Genomic DNA, 18,034 nt, shown 5'->3' with positions numbered 1-18,034 from the left:
AAAATCTGCGATCGTGACACACGGCGCTGCATGATTTACAACGGCCTTTCCCTATTAACTCCCCCTAACTCCTGTCTGCTGAGTGCTGTGTGGGCGTTGAGGTTGTTTTTGGGGTCGTTAGTCTCAGCTGTCTCAACCAGGTCAACGTGTCTCTCTCTTCTCCTTCACTATGCTAATACATCGATACACTGCTATACACATACTGTATGCAGAACATGTAGCCTGTGTACACATATGCTGTCATACACTGTTTATTACACATGATCTCTCTCCGGGGCCGGTCCTGGCCGTTCTGCCGCCCTAGGTGAGACAAAATGGCATTGAAAAGACATCTAAAATACGTATTTTCCGGACGTTGAAATCAGGTTCATTTTCGGTTCTGAATTAAAGTTGAATAGACGTTTATGATTGGTTCAAATTTGGTCTGTGGACGTGGAAATTAAGGCCGGTCCGGACTGCATCAACAAAAAAAAACTTCAATCCAGACAGGGCCAAAAAAAGACATCCAAAAGATGTCGGTGTTGGTTCGTGCTTACTGGGGTGTAACCTTCATGCTTACTGGGGTGTAACCTTCATGCTTACTGGGGTGTAACCTTCATGCTTACTGGGGTGTAACCTTCATGCTTACTGGGGTGTAACCTTCGTGCTTACTGGGGTGTAACCTTCGTGCTTACTGGGGTGTAACCTTCGTGCTTACTGGGGTGTAACCTTCGTGCTTACTGGGATGTAACCTTCGTGCTTACTGGGGTGTAACCTTCGTGCTTACTGGGGTGTAACCTTCGTGCTTACTGGGGTGTAACCTTCGTGCTTACTGGGGTGTAACCTTCGTGCTTACTGGGGTGTAACCTTCGTGCTTACTGGGGTGTAACCTTCGTGCTTACTGGGGTGTAACCTACCATGTCGACCCACAAAGGAATTTTATGAATGCCCATCCATGTGGTAGGCCCACTATTTGTAAAACAGGCTGTTGCATTGGCTTTATTAGTCCTGCTTCCCGTGACTAATCAATTTGGGTTTTAAGCTCTGAATATCAGCTTCCCGACTTCATCAGGAGGAGTTATCCTGAGCCCATGTGTTTACACAGCTTGAAATGCAGAAGTCTTTTCTTTTTCGCTATGATCAGCTCGTAAAAACATGACATATACAAACTTGAAACCACTGATCTTGACAATTTAGCCCACGGGATGAAACTCATGGACAGCAGTTGTGAGTAGCCTGATTGTCCATTCCGTATTGCCCATTTCACTTTGACCTGTCCTGGTTTTAGGACGTGTTGTTTGTTAACGTGTCAGAGCCTTTTTTATTTGTTTTGGCGCCGTTGAGGTTTGGCTATTTGATCGGAGAAACCGGCATGATGTAAAAAAAGTCTCTCATTATTACATTGTAGTACATTTTATCTCCAGCCAGGCTACACTGTATGCTCCTTCAACCACAAACCATATCTGTTACATGATTTATGTTAGATCATTTTTGGACGAAACGTTGGTGGAGCGCCGCAGCGATGCATCTCTCCAACAGCACCCTGGAGAGCCGTGCTGGGAATGGACAAGATGAATATTTTGCGCCCCTGCCTTTGACAAAGTGGGCACTGCTTATCACAGGGCGGCATCAGCTCTCACCTAAAAAGCCCATATGCCACTGGTTGAGAGAATTTTGTGAGGTTTTATGTGTTGTTGTTGGAGGAGCGTCTCAGTCAGTTTAGCTCAGAAAATGCAGCCTTGGTCAATCTGCTGCCATAGGTGGCCATCTAATGTCTCTCGCTCTCTCATACAAACACGGCATGCGCACAAGCACACATATACAAACACACCGGAGGAGGCTGGTGGGAAGACCTATAGGAGGACTGCGGTGGCTGTCGATGACGTTTAAGACGAGGGAGGATGATTCTTTTTTTATGGACATGTTACAGCATATTGGAGGACTGTCATTCATATTCCCATTCACCCAGCTCAATGTAACATCGAAAGGTTTAGGCTACTACATGATGCTATCATTTTCCCTGTACCCATCAGGAGGTTGCTACAACTTACACTCTTAGAAAAATAGAGTTTGTTGGCTGTCCACATAGGAGAACCCTTCTTGGTTCTAGGTAGAACCCTTTTTGGTTCCAAGGAAAACTATTTTGGATTAAATGTAGAGCCCTTTGGGAAAATGGTTATACCTTGAACCAAAAAGGGTTCTAAATAGCACCTTTTTTTCTAAGAGTGTAGCCTACGAATTCATGTTTACAGCGTAGGTGCACAGGTTGAGAGAATATTGAGTAATCAAGGTGACAGAGTGTGGCACATTCAATACCGCCTTGCACACTCTTGCCTGTATCTAGCTGATTTAGAGTGTAATCATTAGTCCAACAGTTGCAAACGAGAGTTTCGATTGAACAAATTCCGATGTTTACCCCTATTTTGTTCTGTTTGCTTCCACTTAAAAAAACGTTTTTCAACAGAATCAGCGTAATGAATACACCCCTAATCACACGTAAACACAGTTCACTTTCATAGCAGCCACATACAAACAGCTCATTGAATATATAATTCCTTCTCACAACTATCTACGCTCTCGCCTCCTCTCACATTTTCCCTTAACGTGTGGACTTTGGTGCACAACACATCAGCTGTCTGTGACCAAGCCAAACCTTCATATCATGACCGCTAACTGCACACAGCCTACATCGTTGTCACGTCATAGTCAACATAGCTGCTACAGCTAACACTTTAGTAAACCTGCTACAATCATTCAGTACAATGTACAGTCAGCAGAAAACAGTTTAGCAGTTACACCGGATGGCCCGGTGGGAATGAATTAATATAACCAAAAGGTTACCTTGACTTGGAAGAGTTCCAGTGTTGGATAGCCATAGCTATCCAACACTCTCTGTTTGAGCCAGGTGTTTCAAATCAAATCAAATTTAATTGGTCACATACACATGGTTAGTAGATGTTAATGAGACTGTAGCAAAATGCTTGTGCTTCTAGTTCTGACAATGCAGTAATATCTAACAAGTAATCTAACAAATTCACAACAACTACCTTATACACAGAAATGTAAAGGGATGAATAAGAATATGTACATATAAATATATGGATGAACGATGATCATGCAGCATAGGCAAGATGCAGTAGATGTATAGAATACAGTACATACATATGAGAGTATGAGAGTAGTGTAGGATATGTAGACCTTATTAAAGTGTCGTTATCTAAAGTGACTAGTGATACCTTTATTAAGTCAATTTATTGAAGTGGCCAGAGAGTTGAGTCAGTGTGTTGGCAGCAGCCTCTCTATGTTAATGATGGCTGTTTAACAGTCTGATGGCCTTGAGATAGTTTTTCAGTCTCTCGGTCCCAGCTTTGATGCACCTGTACTGACCTCGCCTTCTGGATGATAGCGGGGTGAACAGGCAGTGGCTCGGGTGGTTGCTTTTCCTTGATGATCTTTTTGCCTTCCTGTGACATCGGGTGTTGTAGGTGTCCTGGAGGGCAGGTAGTTTGCCCCCGGTGATGTGTTGTGCAGACCGCACCACCCTCTGGGTTTGAGGGCGGTGCAGTTGCTGTACCAGGCGGTGGGTCGTGTGGTATAAGGACCCTTTATTGGCTGCCTCGAATGGGCAACACTCAAAGCTTTTTGAGAAAACATCTGATGGAGTCTTTGAGTGCTCCCAGACTGGCAATGTGAATAGCAGCTTTCATACCTCCTCTAATGTGTGTGTGTGTGTGCGTGTGCGATGTATGTGAGAGCGGGGGAAGGGGAAGTGTGTGTGTGTTTTAGGGGTTTAAGTGTGTGTGTCTCCAAGGATTGGGTGTGTGTGTGAGTGGTTTGTGGGTATCCAGTACTGAAATACATCTAGGCGTAGGCAAGAGGCTTTCAGGGGGCTTTTCACACGTTGATGTCTCAATCCATCGGAGGGATTCTATAGAGCTGCCTTTTCATGTATTTATGGCAGGAGAGAGTAGGAGGGGAGGGAATCAACAAACACAGGTCTTTTCTCTCTCTGTGTGGATCTAGTCTGAAGGAGAGAACCCCCTTCCCTCCCCCCACGTGTACCATAACTGTTGAGATGTGTTCAGGCAGCCTTTTTAAATCACATAGCATTTATCTGTCTGGGAAATTCCTTTTTCTGTTCTGTTTTTCTGATATAATTATTCACTAGAGCCAAAAGGGTTCGCACCCCTTTCATAAAACAGTTTGTGTTGTGTTTTTGTAACGATTGGTACAGTGCACTGGTCTTACAAATGCCTCAGACTTAACTCATACAAGGCCAGATGTACCAATACTTACTACCTGTGCTAAGTTTGCACCTGCTATTTTTAACAGGGAACGGATGACATAAAAACCATGCAAAGAAAGTGTCCCACTGGGCACAGTCAGTTCAACGTCTAGTTTAGATTTACATTTGGTTGAGTTGTCAAGTAAAGTGAATTCAGCATGTAATCAACCAACATTTTTTTCCCTGCCATTGGATTTAGGTTAAAAGGTCAAATAATTGTTGAAAAAAATACGAAATTCCCTTATGTTGATTACCTTTTGCAAAATCCGGTCAGTTTTCTACCTTGATTCAACAACATCACATTGCATTTTGGGGTTGAAATGACTAGATCATCACATTTAATTTTGGGGTTGAAATTACTTCCATTCAACCATTTTTTTTACCTTATTTGCTCCTATCTCATTCCTTAGCACAGAGTGGACAGACAGTGGTACAGAGTCAGACAGACTACAGACAGACCTACTGTTAGAGCCTTTGTTATAGCAGGCTAGCACAGCAAGCAGGCGTATAGTCACTCTGAGTGAACCAGCTGGACTGATAGACAGCACAGCATGCTCCTCAGATAATCAGAGAGTAGCACTCTGTCTCCCCCCAGTGGTGCCGTACTGAACTGCACGGCCTCCTATGTTGTTATACAATCTATGATTAGTAGGGGATTGGGTAGTCCATAGGTAGTGAGTGTTCATGTGGGTGTGTATGGGTGTCTGTGTGTACAGTGTCTGTGTGTTGGGATGTACATTGAGTAGACAAAACATTAAGAACACCACCCTTTTGCCCTCAGAACAGCCTCAATTCGTCCGGGCATGGACTCTACAAGGTGTTGAAAGGGTTCAACAGGGATACTGCCCCATATTGACTCCAATGCTTCCTACAGTTCTGTGAAGTTGGCTGGATGTCCGTTAGGCGTTGTGCCGTTCTTGATCCACACAGGAAACTGTTGAGTGTGAAAAACCCAGCAGCATTGCAGTCCTTGACACACTCAAACCGGTGCGCCTGTCACCTACTACCATACCCCATTCAAAGGCACTTAAATATTTTGTAATCCTCATTCACCTCTGAATGGCACACACACACACACACACATACACAATGTCTCAACTGTCTCAAGGCTTAAAAATCCTTCTTTAACCTGTCTCTCCTTCATCTACACTGATTCTGAAGTGGATTTAACAATTGACATCAATAAGGGACCATAGCTTTCACCTGGATTCACCTGGTAAAGTCTATGTCATGGAAAGAGCAGGTGTTCCTAATGTTTTGTACACTCAATGTATGTCTCTGCGAGGGTGTGTGGGTACTGACAGCCAGGGCTTTACTTCAGACAGGCCTAGGATCAGATGCCTCACCCACCTACACCGAACCGTCTGAATCAGAGTTCTTATTGTGCCCCTGTCTTTTATGGGCTATTGGCTTTAACAGGGGGGCTTTGTGCAGAGACACAGAGGGCAGGGGAGAATCATATCGGGAGGGCTCCATTGTTCCCAGCACACGTCTGTGCTCTAACACACTGTTATAGCACTGTGACACTGGGCACCTCAGACTCACAGAGCACTGCCTCTCTAATCCACTGGCGCTGGACATAAGCCTGGGACTGGCCCTGATCCTTCACCTCTGACCTCTTACCCCCGCTGGTCTGTTCTCGACACCTTCTCTCTCATCCTTTCTGGTGTGTCTCATCTCTATCCCTTCTCTTTCTCCTCTCCTCTCTTTCTACATTTCTGTTCTCTCTCATCTCTGCCCTCTTCTCTCTTCTCTCCCCTCTTCACTCTCCTCTTCCCTGCAACTCTTCACCGTGTCATTGCAGTGAATGGGAATGTGTTCCCCGTCAAGTTACCTGTCAAAAGAAAGGTTAACGGCACCATAAATAACAGATCCCTCTCTCCTCTCCCAGGAAGGAAGCGTCCGTTCAGCCCACCCTCAGTGTTAGAGATGGAGGAGGACAGGAGCGGGTTAGGAGTGGGGATGGGGTTGACTGTGGACAGCGAGGTGTGCTGTGACCCCCAGGAGGAGGGCGTAGTCCTGGGGGAGCAGCCAGGACCAGTTGGGGGCGCCCTGCCCTCCTCTGACCACAGCAGGCCCAAGAGAGAAAGGAAACAGCGCAGTTACACAGTGTGTGACGTGTGTAACATCCAGCTCAACTCCCCAGCCCAGGCCCAGATCCACTACAACGGCAAGTCTCACCAGAAGAGACTCAAACAGATGAGCAACGGGAAGGTCCAGCACGGCAACACAGGTAGGACACCCCACCACTTTCCGCACTATTCTCCAGCTGTACCCTACTCTACCCCTACACTGTTTGAAAAAAAAGGCTCTGGTTCTGTGGCTGTCCCCATAGGGTAACTCTTTTCAGTTCCAGGTAGAAAGAACCCTTTGTGGTTCCAGGTAGAACTCTTTTGGGTTCAATGTATAACCCCCTGTGGAAAGGGGTTCCACATGGAACCCAAAAGGGTTCTACCTGGAACCAAAATAGGTTCTTCGAAGGGTTCTCCTTTGAGAACCCACAGCCGAAGAACCATTTTTGATTCAAGATCGAAAACTTTTTTTCTAAGCGTGTACAGTACCCTACTCCACTATAACACTCTGAGGCGGCTCACCTCTGTACTCCCTTACCAGCCGAGGAGAGAAATTATAGTGTGCTCACTTTTGACAAAGTGTGAATATGAGTTCTACCCCCCAATGACACGTCCGGCTGCATTATATAACCTAGGAAGGTGCATCGGTACTCTGTTGTACCTGTTTCATCATACGTTCAGTACATTCAGTACATTTCTAAGAGGACGCTGTGATAATGAGTATGACATGTGAACATGGAGAGCTGCTACAGATGTAGGATCTTAATTTGATCGCCCTGTTGCAGGAGAACTTTCCTGCAATGAAGGAATTGTATTTCAGGTTTAAAAAGGTTTCTGACGTTTGTAATTCCCACATTGAAATTTCAGACATGAGTTTCCTTTCAAAATAATAATAAATAAACCCCTACAAAAATGTTGATTCATTAATCCACATAATAATTCACATTTCCTGTTGCTGCAGGATTATTTTCCTAAACTGTCTCAACCTGTATAGCTGTGTATGGAAGTGTGTATAGTGTAGAAGTGTGTATGGAAGTGTGTATAGTGTAGAAGTGTGTATGGAAGTGTGTATAGTGTAGAAGTGTGTATGGAAGTATGTATAGTGTAGAAGTGTGCATGGCGCTATATAGTCTTCCCTAGCCTGAGGCTGGACACAGAGGGAGGAGAACAAAGCTGAGTTAAGTCATTAATTTGGCTGACTAATTAATTGCTGGTTACTTTAGATCGTTCTGGTCCCTGCTCGCTTCGGGGTAGCTACAGCAGTGGCTGCAGTGGAGGTGCAGGTTTTCCCCGTAGATTTGAATATATAGTGAAACTGGCTACATGTTCAGAGGTGAGTCCTTTCTGTCTCCCACTCTCTCTTTACTTGTAACCCTCCTACGCAGCTCGAAAACACGCTCACCAACCTGGAGAATCTGCTCCCAAACACTCATCACTCACTCTTGAATACTCTATCTCTATTTCTCTCTCTCTCTCTCTCTCTCTCTCGCTCTCTCTCTCTCTCTCTCTCTCTCACATGCACACGCACACACATCTCCGCATGAAAACTAGTCTGACCCACTTCAGGTGCAGAAATCTCATACAAACAGCACATAATTACATAGCAACGGAGAGCACGGCAACGCTTGCCATGGCCACAGATTATTTGGCCCTGATTGGCTGCTGGCAAGGTGCTGTAGGCATGGTGGTGCAGTGTGTTTCTACTCCAACCCTGTAGGGGGCAGCAGTGGGGCCAGACCGCCCTTGAGATTGCCTGGGGAACCATGGAACATCTGACTCAGCACTACAGGAAAGTACACAAACAGTCAATAGTCATCCGCTTAGGTCGTTCAGATAACTGGCTTTGGCAGTTACTATACACCTGTGATGGCTGTGTGTTAACACAATGTAGCAGTAGTAATCTGGGAAGCAGAGAGATCACGACACACACATACAAACATACCACCTCTCTCTTCTCCCATCTCTCTCTTACTCTCACTCTCTCCCTTCCCTTCTCACCCTCCCTTCACCCTCCCTTTCTCCTCCCCCCCCCCCCCCTCTCTCTCCTCTCCCCCTCTCTCTCTCTCTCACCCTCCACCTTCCCTCTCTCCCCCTCCCTCTCTGTAGTCACACAAGGAATAGTCGGCTTAGTAATGCAGCCATGCTGCCTGCAGGTGTGTTGCTCCTGTGGACTTCCTTCTTTGCAGTCCTTCCAACCGTCCTCCTTTCCCTTTCCTGATTGCTTCATTGCTTCAGTGAGCCAGCACGCAGAGCCCAGCCCAGCCCAGTGCCTTGTGGCCAGTCAGTCTTTAAGAAGGATGGGCAGAATGAGGCCTGACGTGGCCACTGACCGTCACTGTCTAAGACCTGGGTCAGCTAGGGCATGGTCTGACTCAGACCAACACACACACACACACACACACACACACGCACACACGCAGGCTTTGTCCCCAGCACCCTGGCACAGCTTCGGCAGCAGAGAGAGATTGGGTGATAGAGAGAGAGAAGGGAAGGGAGTGTGTGAGTGTGTGTGGTGTACGGTGCAGATTCCCTCTGACACACAGTCACAATCATGCAGCCTTATCTGTGCTCACCTTCTGGTGATTCCCACAGGCCCATGGCCTCAGCTCACACACACACACACACACACACACACACACACACACACACACACACACACACACACACACATTGCAAACATGTGTGGATGTTTGCAATCTGTGTGGATGTTGAAGGGTGCGTGATGTGTGTTTTCAGTATGTAAATGTATATTCCTGTGTGTTTTTGTGTGTGTGTGTGTGTGTGTGTGTCCCAAAGAATCCTTTCCATGTCAGCTTGTGTTACCCTTCCTGTCTGCTTCACTGAACTGACAGAGGGTCCAGGCTTTTCTTCTCTCTCTCTCTCTCCCTCTCTCTCTCTCTCTCTCTCTCATTCTCTCTCTCTCTTACACACACAATCTCTCTCTCTCTCTCTCTCTCTCTCTAAACCCCAACACATGGTGATGGGCAACGACAGTGAATCGAAAAAGGCTTTCATTTCAGTTTCAGCTGTATATGATGATACAACTTTACTTAGCCCGTTCAGGAATAATGCATTGTTAGTTGTTATAAGCAAGTATAAGCCCCTACTGTGTCTTCTAAATCAATTGAAATGTGTTATTTCTTTCTGTGTTATTTTGCTTTACATATTCTAAATGGCTACTATACTTTTTACGTTCCGTGGTCCTTCTGTGGTCATTTCCAAACCTCTTCAAACTACTCCTATACCAAAATAACAACTGAAACACATGATGCCAAAACAAGTATTATTTATTAGAAAATATGATATGCAGATGGACAATGTCCTGTATGGGCACGTTATTCCTGTATGGGCACGTTATTCCTGTATGGGCACGTTATTCCTGTATGGGCACGTTATTCAGTGTTTCCCCTTGTTGGACCGACGGCGGCGGCGGGCTCTCTTCTTAGTTGAACCACGGGGGGTCACCCACACGGGAGCTGTTTGAGCATCTTTACAGCCATCTGTCTCCCTCTCAGCTCCTCTCTCCTTGTGTTCATCTCCACGGAGCTCTAATGCAACCATTATCTAGGAAAGAAAATAAACGTTGTCTCATTAGGAAAACAAATACATATTTTAATTCGTGCTCCAGGGTAAAATGTATTGATAACATTGTGGTGTTTATAGTGACAAGTACAGTAAGTAAAATGTCAGCAGTATATTTAACTATGATGGGTAAATGTCACTATTTGGACCTAGTCTAATGTTGTTCCTAAAGCCTTTCTCAGACCCCCTCATACCCCTAATCTTTCCTTCACATCACATTACCTGCAGTAGTCCTCGGACACTTAAGGTGTTCAGCAGGCCCACGCCGTACAACCAGCAGCCAAGAGCCAGAAACATGCAGCCTGCAGCCTCTATCCTCCTCTCTTCTGCCCCATGAATCACGTCCACCATCTTCTTCCACACATGCTCACTCGCTCCCGCTCTCTCCCTACTCCTGAGCTCAGCTACTCGGGTGCGAGGCGTTCTGAGGCTGGCCATAGAACCACTGGTTGTCTGGTGCAAAGCACTAACGTCTCTGTATTTCTGGTCAATACTGTTTCTGGTGTGGGTGGTGGTGGCCTTGTCCAAGCCACAATGGCCCACAGGGCAGGAGCCCATCTCCTGTTTCTGTAGCATGAGGCAGCTTGATGTATCCGACCCTGGATAGGACACAAGTCTGTCTCAGGGCCTTAACCCCAAACCGTCTCCTTAATCTGTGCCAAGCTGAGAGGCATCGGGTCCCATTTTCAGAGTCTTTGGTATGACTCGACCATGGATAAACCACCCGACCTTCCAATCTCAGGGCGGACACTCTAACGACAAGGCCACTGAGTCGTTTAGTGTTGTTTGTAGCTACCCGGGTCGCAGGTGGTTCCAAGCTGACCGTAACACAAGCCTCTCCGGTGCACTTGTACAAACTGTGTCCTGTGGTCTCGCTGGTGTTCTGTTTGGTCCAGGGTTGTTGATGGAGGTTGATGGTGCTGGTGTTCAGGTCAATGTGAGGTGTGCTGGCCCACTGCCTAATGCCGATGGGGGTCATCAGGGCGTCCCGAAAAACCGTGCCGTCCAGATGTTGTAATGCCAAGATTACATGCACCAACAAGTGAATGCTGATAGAGTACAAAGCCATCTCTCAATCAAGTAAACTGGCTGAGCAAATTCAAAAGGCAACTACTCTCTACAGTGATAGGCGAGTTGTGGGGTTCAGAATGTTTGATCGGACTGTTGTGCCGTAGGTGTCTGATGTCACAGGGGGCATCCAACATGTCACCTAGGTTGAAGATAACTAGCATGTCACCCCACCCTCCTTTATGACATCATCATTGAAAATAAGAATTGGTTCTTAACTGACTTGCCTAGTTAAATAAAAAGGTAAAATTGTGATATAGATGCGGTAAAAGGTAAATCGAACTCAACCAATCATGACGCTTGCAACGCCAGGGATATGGGTTCGATTCCCACGGGGGACCAATACGAGGGGGGGGAGACTGACGGAAATGTAAGTCACTCTCGGTAAGAGTGTCTTCTAAATTACTATAATTTAGGCTTTTGTTTAAATGTGCTTTTCACACCATGTAGATGTATAAATCGGAGTATAATGCTTGTTTGAATGTCAACCCCAACACATGTTCATGTCATTGTTCCCAATCAACTGCATTACAGTCAAAAAACGACTGACTACCATCAATGATTTCTGCATGCTAGGTATGCTAACCAGCTTACACGAACGGGAGTTAGCATTAAACAGTCACTTCTTCTAAACCTAAACAGGGACAACTTCTACATGGTATGCAACAAAAACAGCCAAATACTGTATATCCAAATCGGACTTAAGTAACCACACTGTGGGTCTGTTACGATACATAAATCATGATGGGTTTGACGAATATCCACTTTGTTGGAACAGATTTGTTGAACGTGCCCAATCTGATCAATGTAGCGTCTGCTTTCCATTTACTGCATCGATGGTCAAGTTGAAAACCATAGAATTCATGTAATATGTAATGTAATGTTGTAAACTCTGGTGTTTCTCATCCTAAAGCTTGTTCTCCATCTTCCTTTTTTCAGTGTTTTAAATGGTGAGCCAATATGTTTTGACCACTTCTATCTCCAAAACTAGTTTTACGTTGGCTCTCTCTTGTCTCTCTGCAGCAGATATATAGTGAGCAATATGTTTGGAACATCGAATTGCAATACATACAGTGCCTTGCGAAAGTATTCGGCCCCCTTGAACTTTGCGACCTTTTGCCACATTTCAGGCTTCAAACATAAAGATATAAAACTGTATTTTTTTGTGAAGAATCAACAACAAGTGGGACACAATCATGAAGTGGAACGACATTTATTGGATATTTCAAACTTTTTTAACAAATCAAAAACTGAAAAATTGGGCGTGCAAAATTATTCAGCCCCCTTAAGTTAATACTTTGTAGCGCCACCTTTTGCTGCGATTACAGCTGTAAGTCGCTTGGGGTATGTCTCTATCAGTTTTGCACATCGAGAGACTGACATTTTTTCCCATTCCTCCTTGCAAAACAGCTCGAGCTCAGTGAGGTTGGATGGAGAGCATTTGTGAACAGCAGTTTTCAGTTCTTTCCACAGATTCTCGATTGGATTCAGGTCTGGACTTTGACTTGGCCATTCTAACACCTGGATATGTTTCTTTTTGAACCATTCCATTGTAGATTTTGCTTTATGTTTTGGATCATTGTCTTGTTGGAAGACAAATCTCCGTCCCAGTCTCAGGTCTTTTGCAGACTCCATCAGGTTTTCTTCCAGAATGGTCCTGTATTTGGCTCCATCCATCTTCCCATCAATTTTAACCATCTTCCCGTCCCTGCTGAAGAAAAGCAGGCCCAAACCATGATGCTGCCACCACCATGTTTGACAGTGGGGATGGTGTGTTCAGCTGTGTTGCTTTTACGCCAAACATAACATTTTGCACTGTTGCCAAAAAGTTCAATTTTGGTTTCATCTGACCAGAGCACCTTCTTCCACATGTTTGGTGTGTCTCCCAGGTGGCTTGTGGCAAACTTTAAACGACACTTTTTATGGATATCTTTAAGAAATGGCTTTCTTCTTGCCACTCTTCCATAAAGGCCAGATTTGTGCAATATACGGCTGATTGTTGTCCTATGGACAGAGTCTCCCACCTCAGCTGTAGATCTCTGCAGTTCATCCAGAGTGATCATGGGCCTCTTGGCTGCATTTCTGATCAGTATGAGCTGAAAGTTTAGAGGGACGGCCAGGTCTTGGTAGATTTGCAGTGGTCTGATACTCCTTCCATTTCAATATTATCGCTTGCACAGTGCTCCTTGGGATGTTTAAAGCTTGGGAAATATTTTTGTATCCAAATCCGGCTTTAAACTTCTTCACAACAGTATCTCGGACCTGCCTGGTGTGTTCCTTGTTCTTCATGATGCTCTCTGCGCTTTTAACGGACCTCTGAGACTATCACAGTGCAGGTGCATTTATACGGAGACTTGATTACACACAGGTGGATTGTATTTATCATCATTAGTCATTTAGGTCAACATTGGATCATTCAGAGATCCTCACTGAACTTCTGGAGAGAGTTTGCTGCACTGAAAGTAAAGGGGCTGAATAATTTTGCACTCCCAATTTTTCAGTTTTTGATTTGTTAAAAAAGTTTGAAATATCCAACAAATGTCGTTCCACTTCATGATTGTGTCCCACTTGTTGTTGATTCTTCACAAAAAAATACAGTTTTATATCTTTATGTTTGAAGCCTGAAATGTGGCAAAAGGTCGCAAACTTCAAGGGGGCCGGATACTTTCGCAAGGCACTGTATCGAGGGTCCTTGGCAATTCCCAGACCTACTGTTCACCACTGCCCCATAAAGTACCAGCCACCATGGTCTCTCTTGGTCTGATTTGACCTGATGTCACTAGAGGGTGTGGCTTGGTCTGATTTGACCTGATGTCACTAGAGGGTGTGGCTTGGTCTGATTTGACCTGATGTCACTAGAGGGTGTGGCTTGGTCCGATTTGCCCTGATGTCACTAGAGGGTGTGGCTTGGTCTGATTTGACCTGATGTCACTAGAGGGTGTGGCTTGGCATGATTTGACCTGATGTCACTAGAAGGTGTGGCTTGGTCTGATTTGACCTGATGTCACTAGAGGGTGTGGCTTGGTCTGATTTGACCTGATGTCACTAGAGGGTGTGGCTTGGTCTGATTTTACCTGATGTCACTAGAGGGTGTGGCTTGGTATGATTTGACCTGATGTCACTAGAGGGTGTGGCTTGGTCTGATTTGACCTGATGTCACTAGAGGGCGTGGCTGCTCAGACCACAGTAAAGGCTGTGTCTGTGTCTGAGTTGCTATTTGTTATTTTCTGCTTGGCATATCTTTTCATATCTTCGAACTTTGAGAAAACATGCTATTGTGGTGTGTGTGTGTGTGTGTGTGTGTGTGAAACAGAGAGAGAGACTGCCTCTACCTCTTTCATGGTTCTGATCTTTCTCCTATCTCCACGGCCTAGGATAAAGCTTGTTGTGATATGTGAGTCAGTGTGTGTCTCTTCATGGTCCCTGTCTATCTGTCTCTATCTCTCTCTCTCACTCTGTTTTAATAAAGCGTGAGGGATTGGATTAAAGGCTGTGATTTTCTACATGAATACACATTTGCGCATCTGCCTTTTATTTTTGTGCCGCCTCGCCATTTTCCCATTTTATTTCTTCCCTGTGGAGGGAAATGACTTTCCTCGCTCACTGTGCCTTTGGACGTGTGTGTGTGTGTGTGTGTGTGTGTGTGCGTGCGTGTGTGCGTGTGTGCGTGTGTCATGTTGTTTGCATCAGCGTCGAGGCACACCTTAAGCCCTGGGTATCACCACATGTGGCAAGTCCGTCCCTGATTGGTCCATCTGAAGTGTCTGTCAATCTGTCATCTGTAGAAGACTCCAGTGAAAGAGTATCTCTAATGTAATATCTAATACTGAAACCTTTCCTGTCTCCTCATAGCATATGCAAACACTTTGGCTGTGTAGTCGTTTAGCCGTGCACTCTGTCTCTGCCCCCCCTCGCCCTGGGGTTTGGTCCTTCGTGTCCCACCGGTTTAGACTCTGGGAAAAGGTTGTGTTCTGGATCGGCACACAGGGCCCAGTGGAGTGGGAAAAGTCTGGAGCAGAGAGACCGTAGAGAGAAGAGTAGGAACAGACCACCAAATGTCTGTCTGTCTTTATTGTTTACCACTGTCTATCTGTCTGTCTGTCTTTACTGTTTACCACTGTCTGTCTGTCTGTCTGTCTGTCTGTCTGTCTGTCTGTCTGTCTGTCTGTCTGTCTGTCTGTCTGTCTGTCTGTCTGTCTGTCTGTCTGTCTGTCTCTGTCTGTCTGTCTGTCTTTACTGTTTACTACTGTCTATCTATCTGTCTGTCTTTACTGTTTACCACTGTCTGTCTGTCTGTCTGTCTGTCTGTCTGTCTGTCTGTCTGTCTGTCTGTCTGTCTGTCTGTCTGTCTGTCTTTACTGTTTACTACTGTCTATCTATCTGTCTGTCTTTACTGTTTACCACTGTCTATCTGTCTTTCTGTCTTTACTGTTTACCACTGTCTGTCTGTCTTTACTGTTTACCACTGTCTGTCTGTCTGCCTGTCTGTCTGTCTGTCTGTACTGTTTACAACTGTCTGTCTGTCTGTCTGTCTGTCTGTCTGTTTGTCTGTCTGTCTGTCTTTACTGTTTATCACTGTCTATCTGTCTGTCTGTCTTTACTGTTTACCACTGTCTATCTGTCTGTCTGTCTTTACTGTTTACCACTGTCTATCTGTCTGTCTGTCTTTACTGTTTACCACTGTCTGTCTGTCTGTCTGTCTCTGTCTGTCTGTCTGTCTGTCTGTCTGTCTGTCTGTCTGTCTGTCTGTCTGTCTTTACTGTTTACTACTGTCTATCTATCTGTCTGTCTTTACTGTTTACCACTGTCTATCTGTCTTTCTGTCTTTACTGTTTACCACTGTCTGTCTGTCTGCCTGTCTGTCTGTCTGTACTGTTTACAACTGTCTGTCTGTCTGTCTGTCTGTCTGTCTGTCTGTCTGTCTGTCTGTCTGTCTGTCTTTACTGTTTATCACTGTCTATCTGTCTGTCTGTCTTTACTGTTTACCACTGTCTGTCTGTCTTTACTGTTTACCACTGTCTGTCTGTCTGTCTGTCTGTCTGTCTGTCTGTCTGTCTGTCTGTCTTTACTGTTTATCACTGTCTATCTGTCTGTCTGTCTTTACTGTTTATCCATGTCTGTCTGTTTGTCTGTCTTTACTGTTTATCCATGTCTGTCTGTTTGTCTTTGTGTGTGTGTGTGTGTCTGTCTTTGTTGTTTACCAATGTCTGTCTGTCTGTCTGTCTCTGTCTGTCTGTCTGTCTGTCTGTCTGTCTGTCTGTCTGTCTGTCTGTCTGTCTGTCTGTCTGTCTGTCTGTCTTGTCTGTCTGTCTGTCTGTCTGTCTGTCTGTCTGTCTGTCTGTCTGTCTGTCTGTCTTTACTGTTTACCTCTGTCTGTCTGTCTGTCTGTCTTTACTGTTTACCACTGTCTGTCTGTCTGTCTGTCTTTACTGTTTATCCATGTCTGTCTGTTTGTCTTTGTGTGTGTGTGTCTGTCTTTGTTGTTTACCAATGTCTGTCTGTCTGTCTGTCTGTCTGTCTGTCTGTCTGTCTGTCTGTCTGTCTGTCTGTCTGTCTGTCTGTCTTTACTGTCTGTCTGTCTGTCTGTCTGTCTGTCTGTCTGTCTGTCTTTACTGTTTACCTCTGTCTGTCTGTCTGTCTGTCTGTCTTTACTGTTTACCACTGTCTGTCTGTCTGTCTTTACTGTTTATCCATGTCTGTCTGTTTGTCTTTGTGTGTGTGTGTCTGTCTTTGTTGTTTACCAATGTCTGTCTGTCTGTCTGTCTGTCTGTCTGTCTGTCTGTCTGTCTGTCTGTCTGTCTGCCGTCCTGTCCTGTCCTGTCTGCCGTCCTGTCCTGTCCTGTGGAGACTAGGCTGTACTCACTATCTGTTTTCATCTAGTATAAATATCCAAAGCATATCCAAGGGTTTTGTTGTCACACAGCGCTCTGTCAAATGAATAGAACATTCTGCCACTTTCTTAACCTTTCTGATCTCCCCATCCCGGATCCGGGTTCGTGAATACAGACTCAAGCTCATTACCATAACGCAACGTTAACTATTCATGAAAATCGCAAATGAAATGAAATAAATATGCTAGCTCTCAAGCTTAGCCTTTTGTTAACAACACTGTCATCTCAGATTTTCAAAATATGCTTCTCAACCATTGCAAAACAAGCATTTGTGTAACAGTATTGATGGCTAACGTAGCATTTAGCATTAGCATTCAGCTGGCAACATTTACACAAAAAAACAGAAAAGCATTCAAAAAAATAATTTACCTTTGAAGAACTTCAGATGTTTTCAATGAGGAGACTCTCAGATAGCAAATGTTCAGTTTTTCCTGAAAGATTATTTGTTTAGGACAAATCGCTCCGTTTTCTGCGTCACATTTAGCTATGAAAAAACCCCTGTATCCAGGATTGTGTAAATCTATCAGCAAGCTCATTAGCATAACACAACGTTAACTATTTATGAAAATCGCAAATGAAATGAAATAAATATGCCATCTCTCAAGCTTAGCCTTTTGTAAACAACACTGTCATCTCAGATTTTCAAAATATGCTTCTCAACCATAGGAAAACAATAATTTGTGTAAAAGTAGCTAGCTAGAGTTAGCATTTCGCGTTAGCATTTAGCGTTAGCATTAGCGTTAGCATCCAGCACGCAACATTAACAAAAACATAAAAGCCTTCAAATAAAATCATTTACCTTTGAAGAACTTCTGATGTTTTCAATGAGGATACTCTCAGTTAGATAGCAGATGCTCAGTTTTTCCAAAAAGATTCCTTGTGTATTAGAAATAGCTCCGTTTTATACATCACATTTGGCTACCAAAAAAAATCCATAAATTCAGTCCTCAAAACGCAAACTTTTTTCCAAATTAACTCCATAATATCGACTGAAAACATGGCAAACGTTGTTTAGAATCAATCATCAAGGTGTTTTTCACATATCTCTTCATTGATACATCGTTCTTGGACACATGCTTTCTCCCCTGAATCAAATGGTAAAGTAGAAGCAGCTGGCAATTGCGCACCGAATTCGACGCAGGACACCAGGCGGACAC

At 44.7% G+C, this 18,034-nt stretch overlaps 1 protein-coding gene across 2 annotated transcripts in view; it reads left to right on the top strand.

Annotated features, from left to right (window-relative positions):
• The window catches only part of znf385c (zinc finger protein 385C), a 203,632-nt gene that overhangs the window by 84,115 nt on the left and 101,483 nt on the right, over positions 1-18,034 (top strand). For both annotated transcript variants that reach the window (XM_036938246.1, XM_036938244.1), the window contains exon 2: positions 6,156-6,497. In XM_036938246.1, coding sequence (XP_036794141.1) covers positions 6,156-6,497 — 342 coding nt within the window. The remainder of the gene's footprint in view (positions 1-6,155; positions 6,498-18,034) is intronic.

This window comes from Oncorhynchus mykiss, chromosome 12 (assembly GCF_013265735.2).
Source record: "Oncorhynchus mykiss isolate Arlee chromosome 12, USDA_OmykA_1.1, whole genome shotgun sequence".
NCBI lineage: Eukaryota > Metazoa > Chordata > Actinopteri > Salmoniformes > Salmonidae > Oncorhynchus > Oncorhynchus mykiss.
This window is presented reverse-complemented; position numbering and strand designations above follow the sequence as displayed.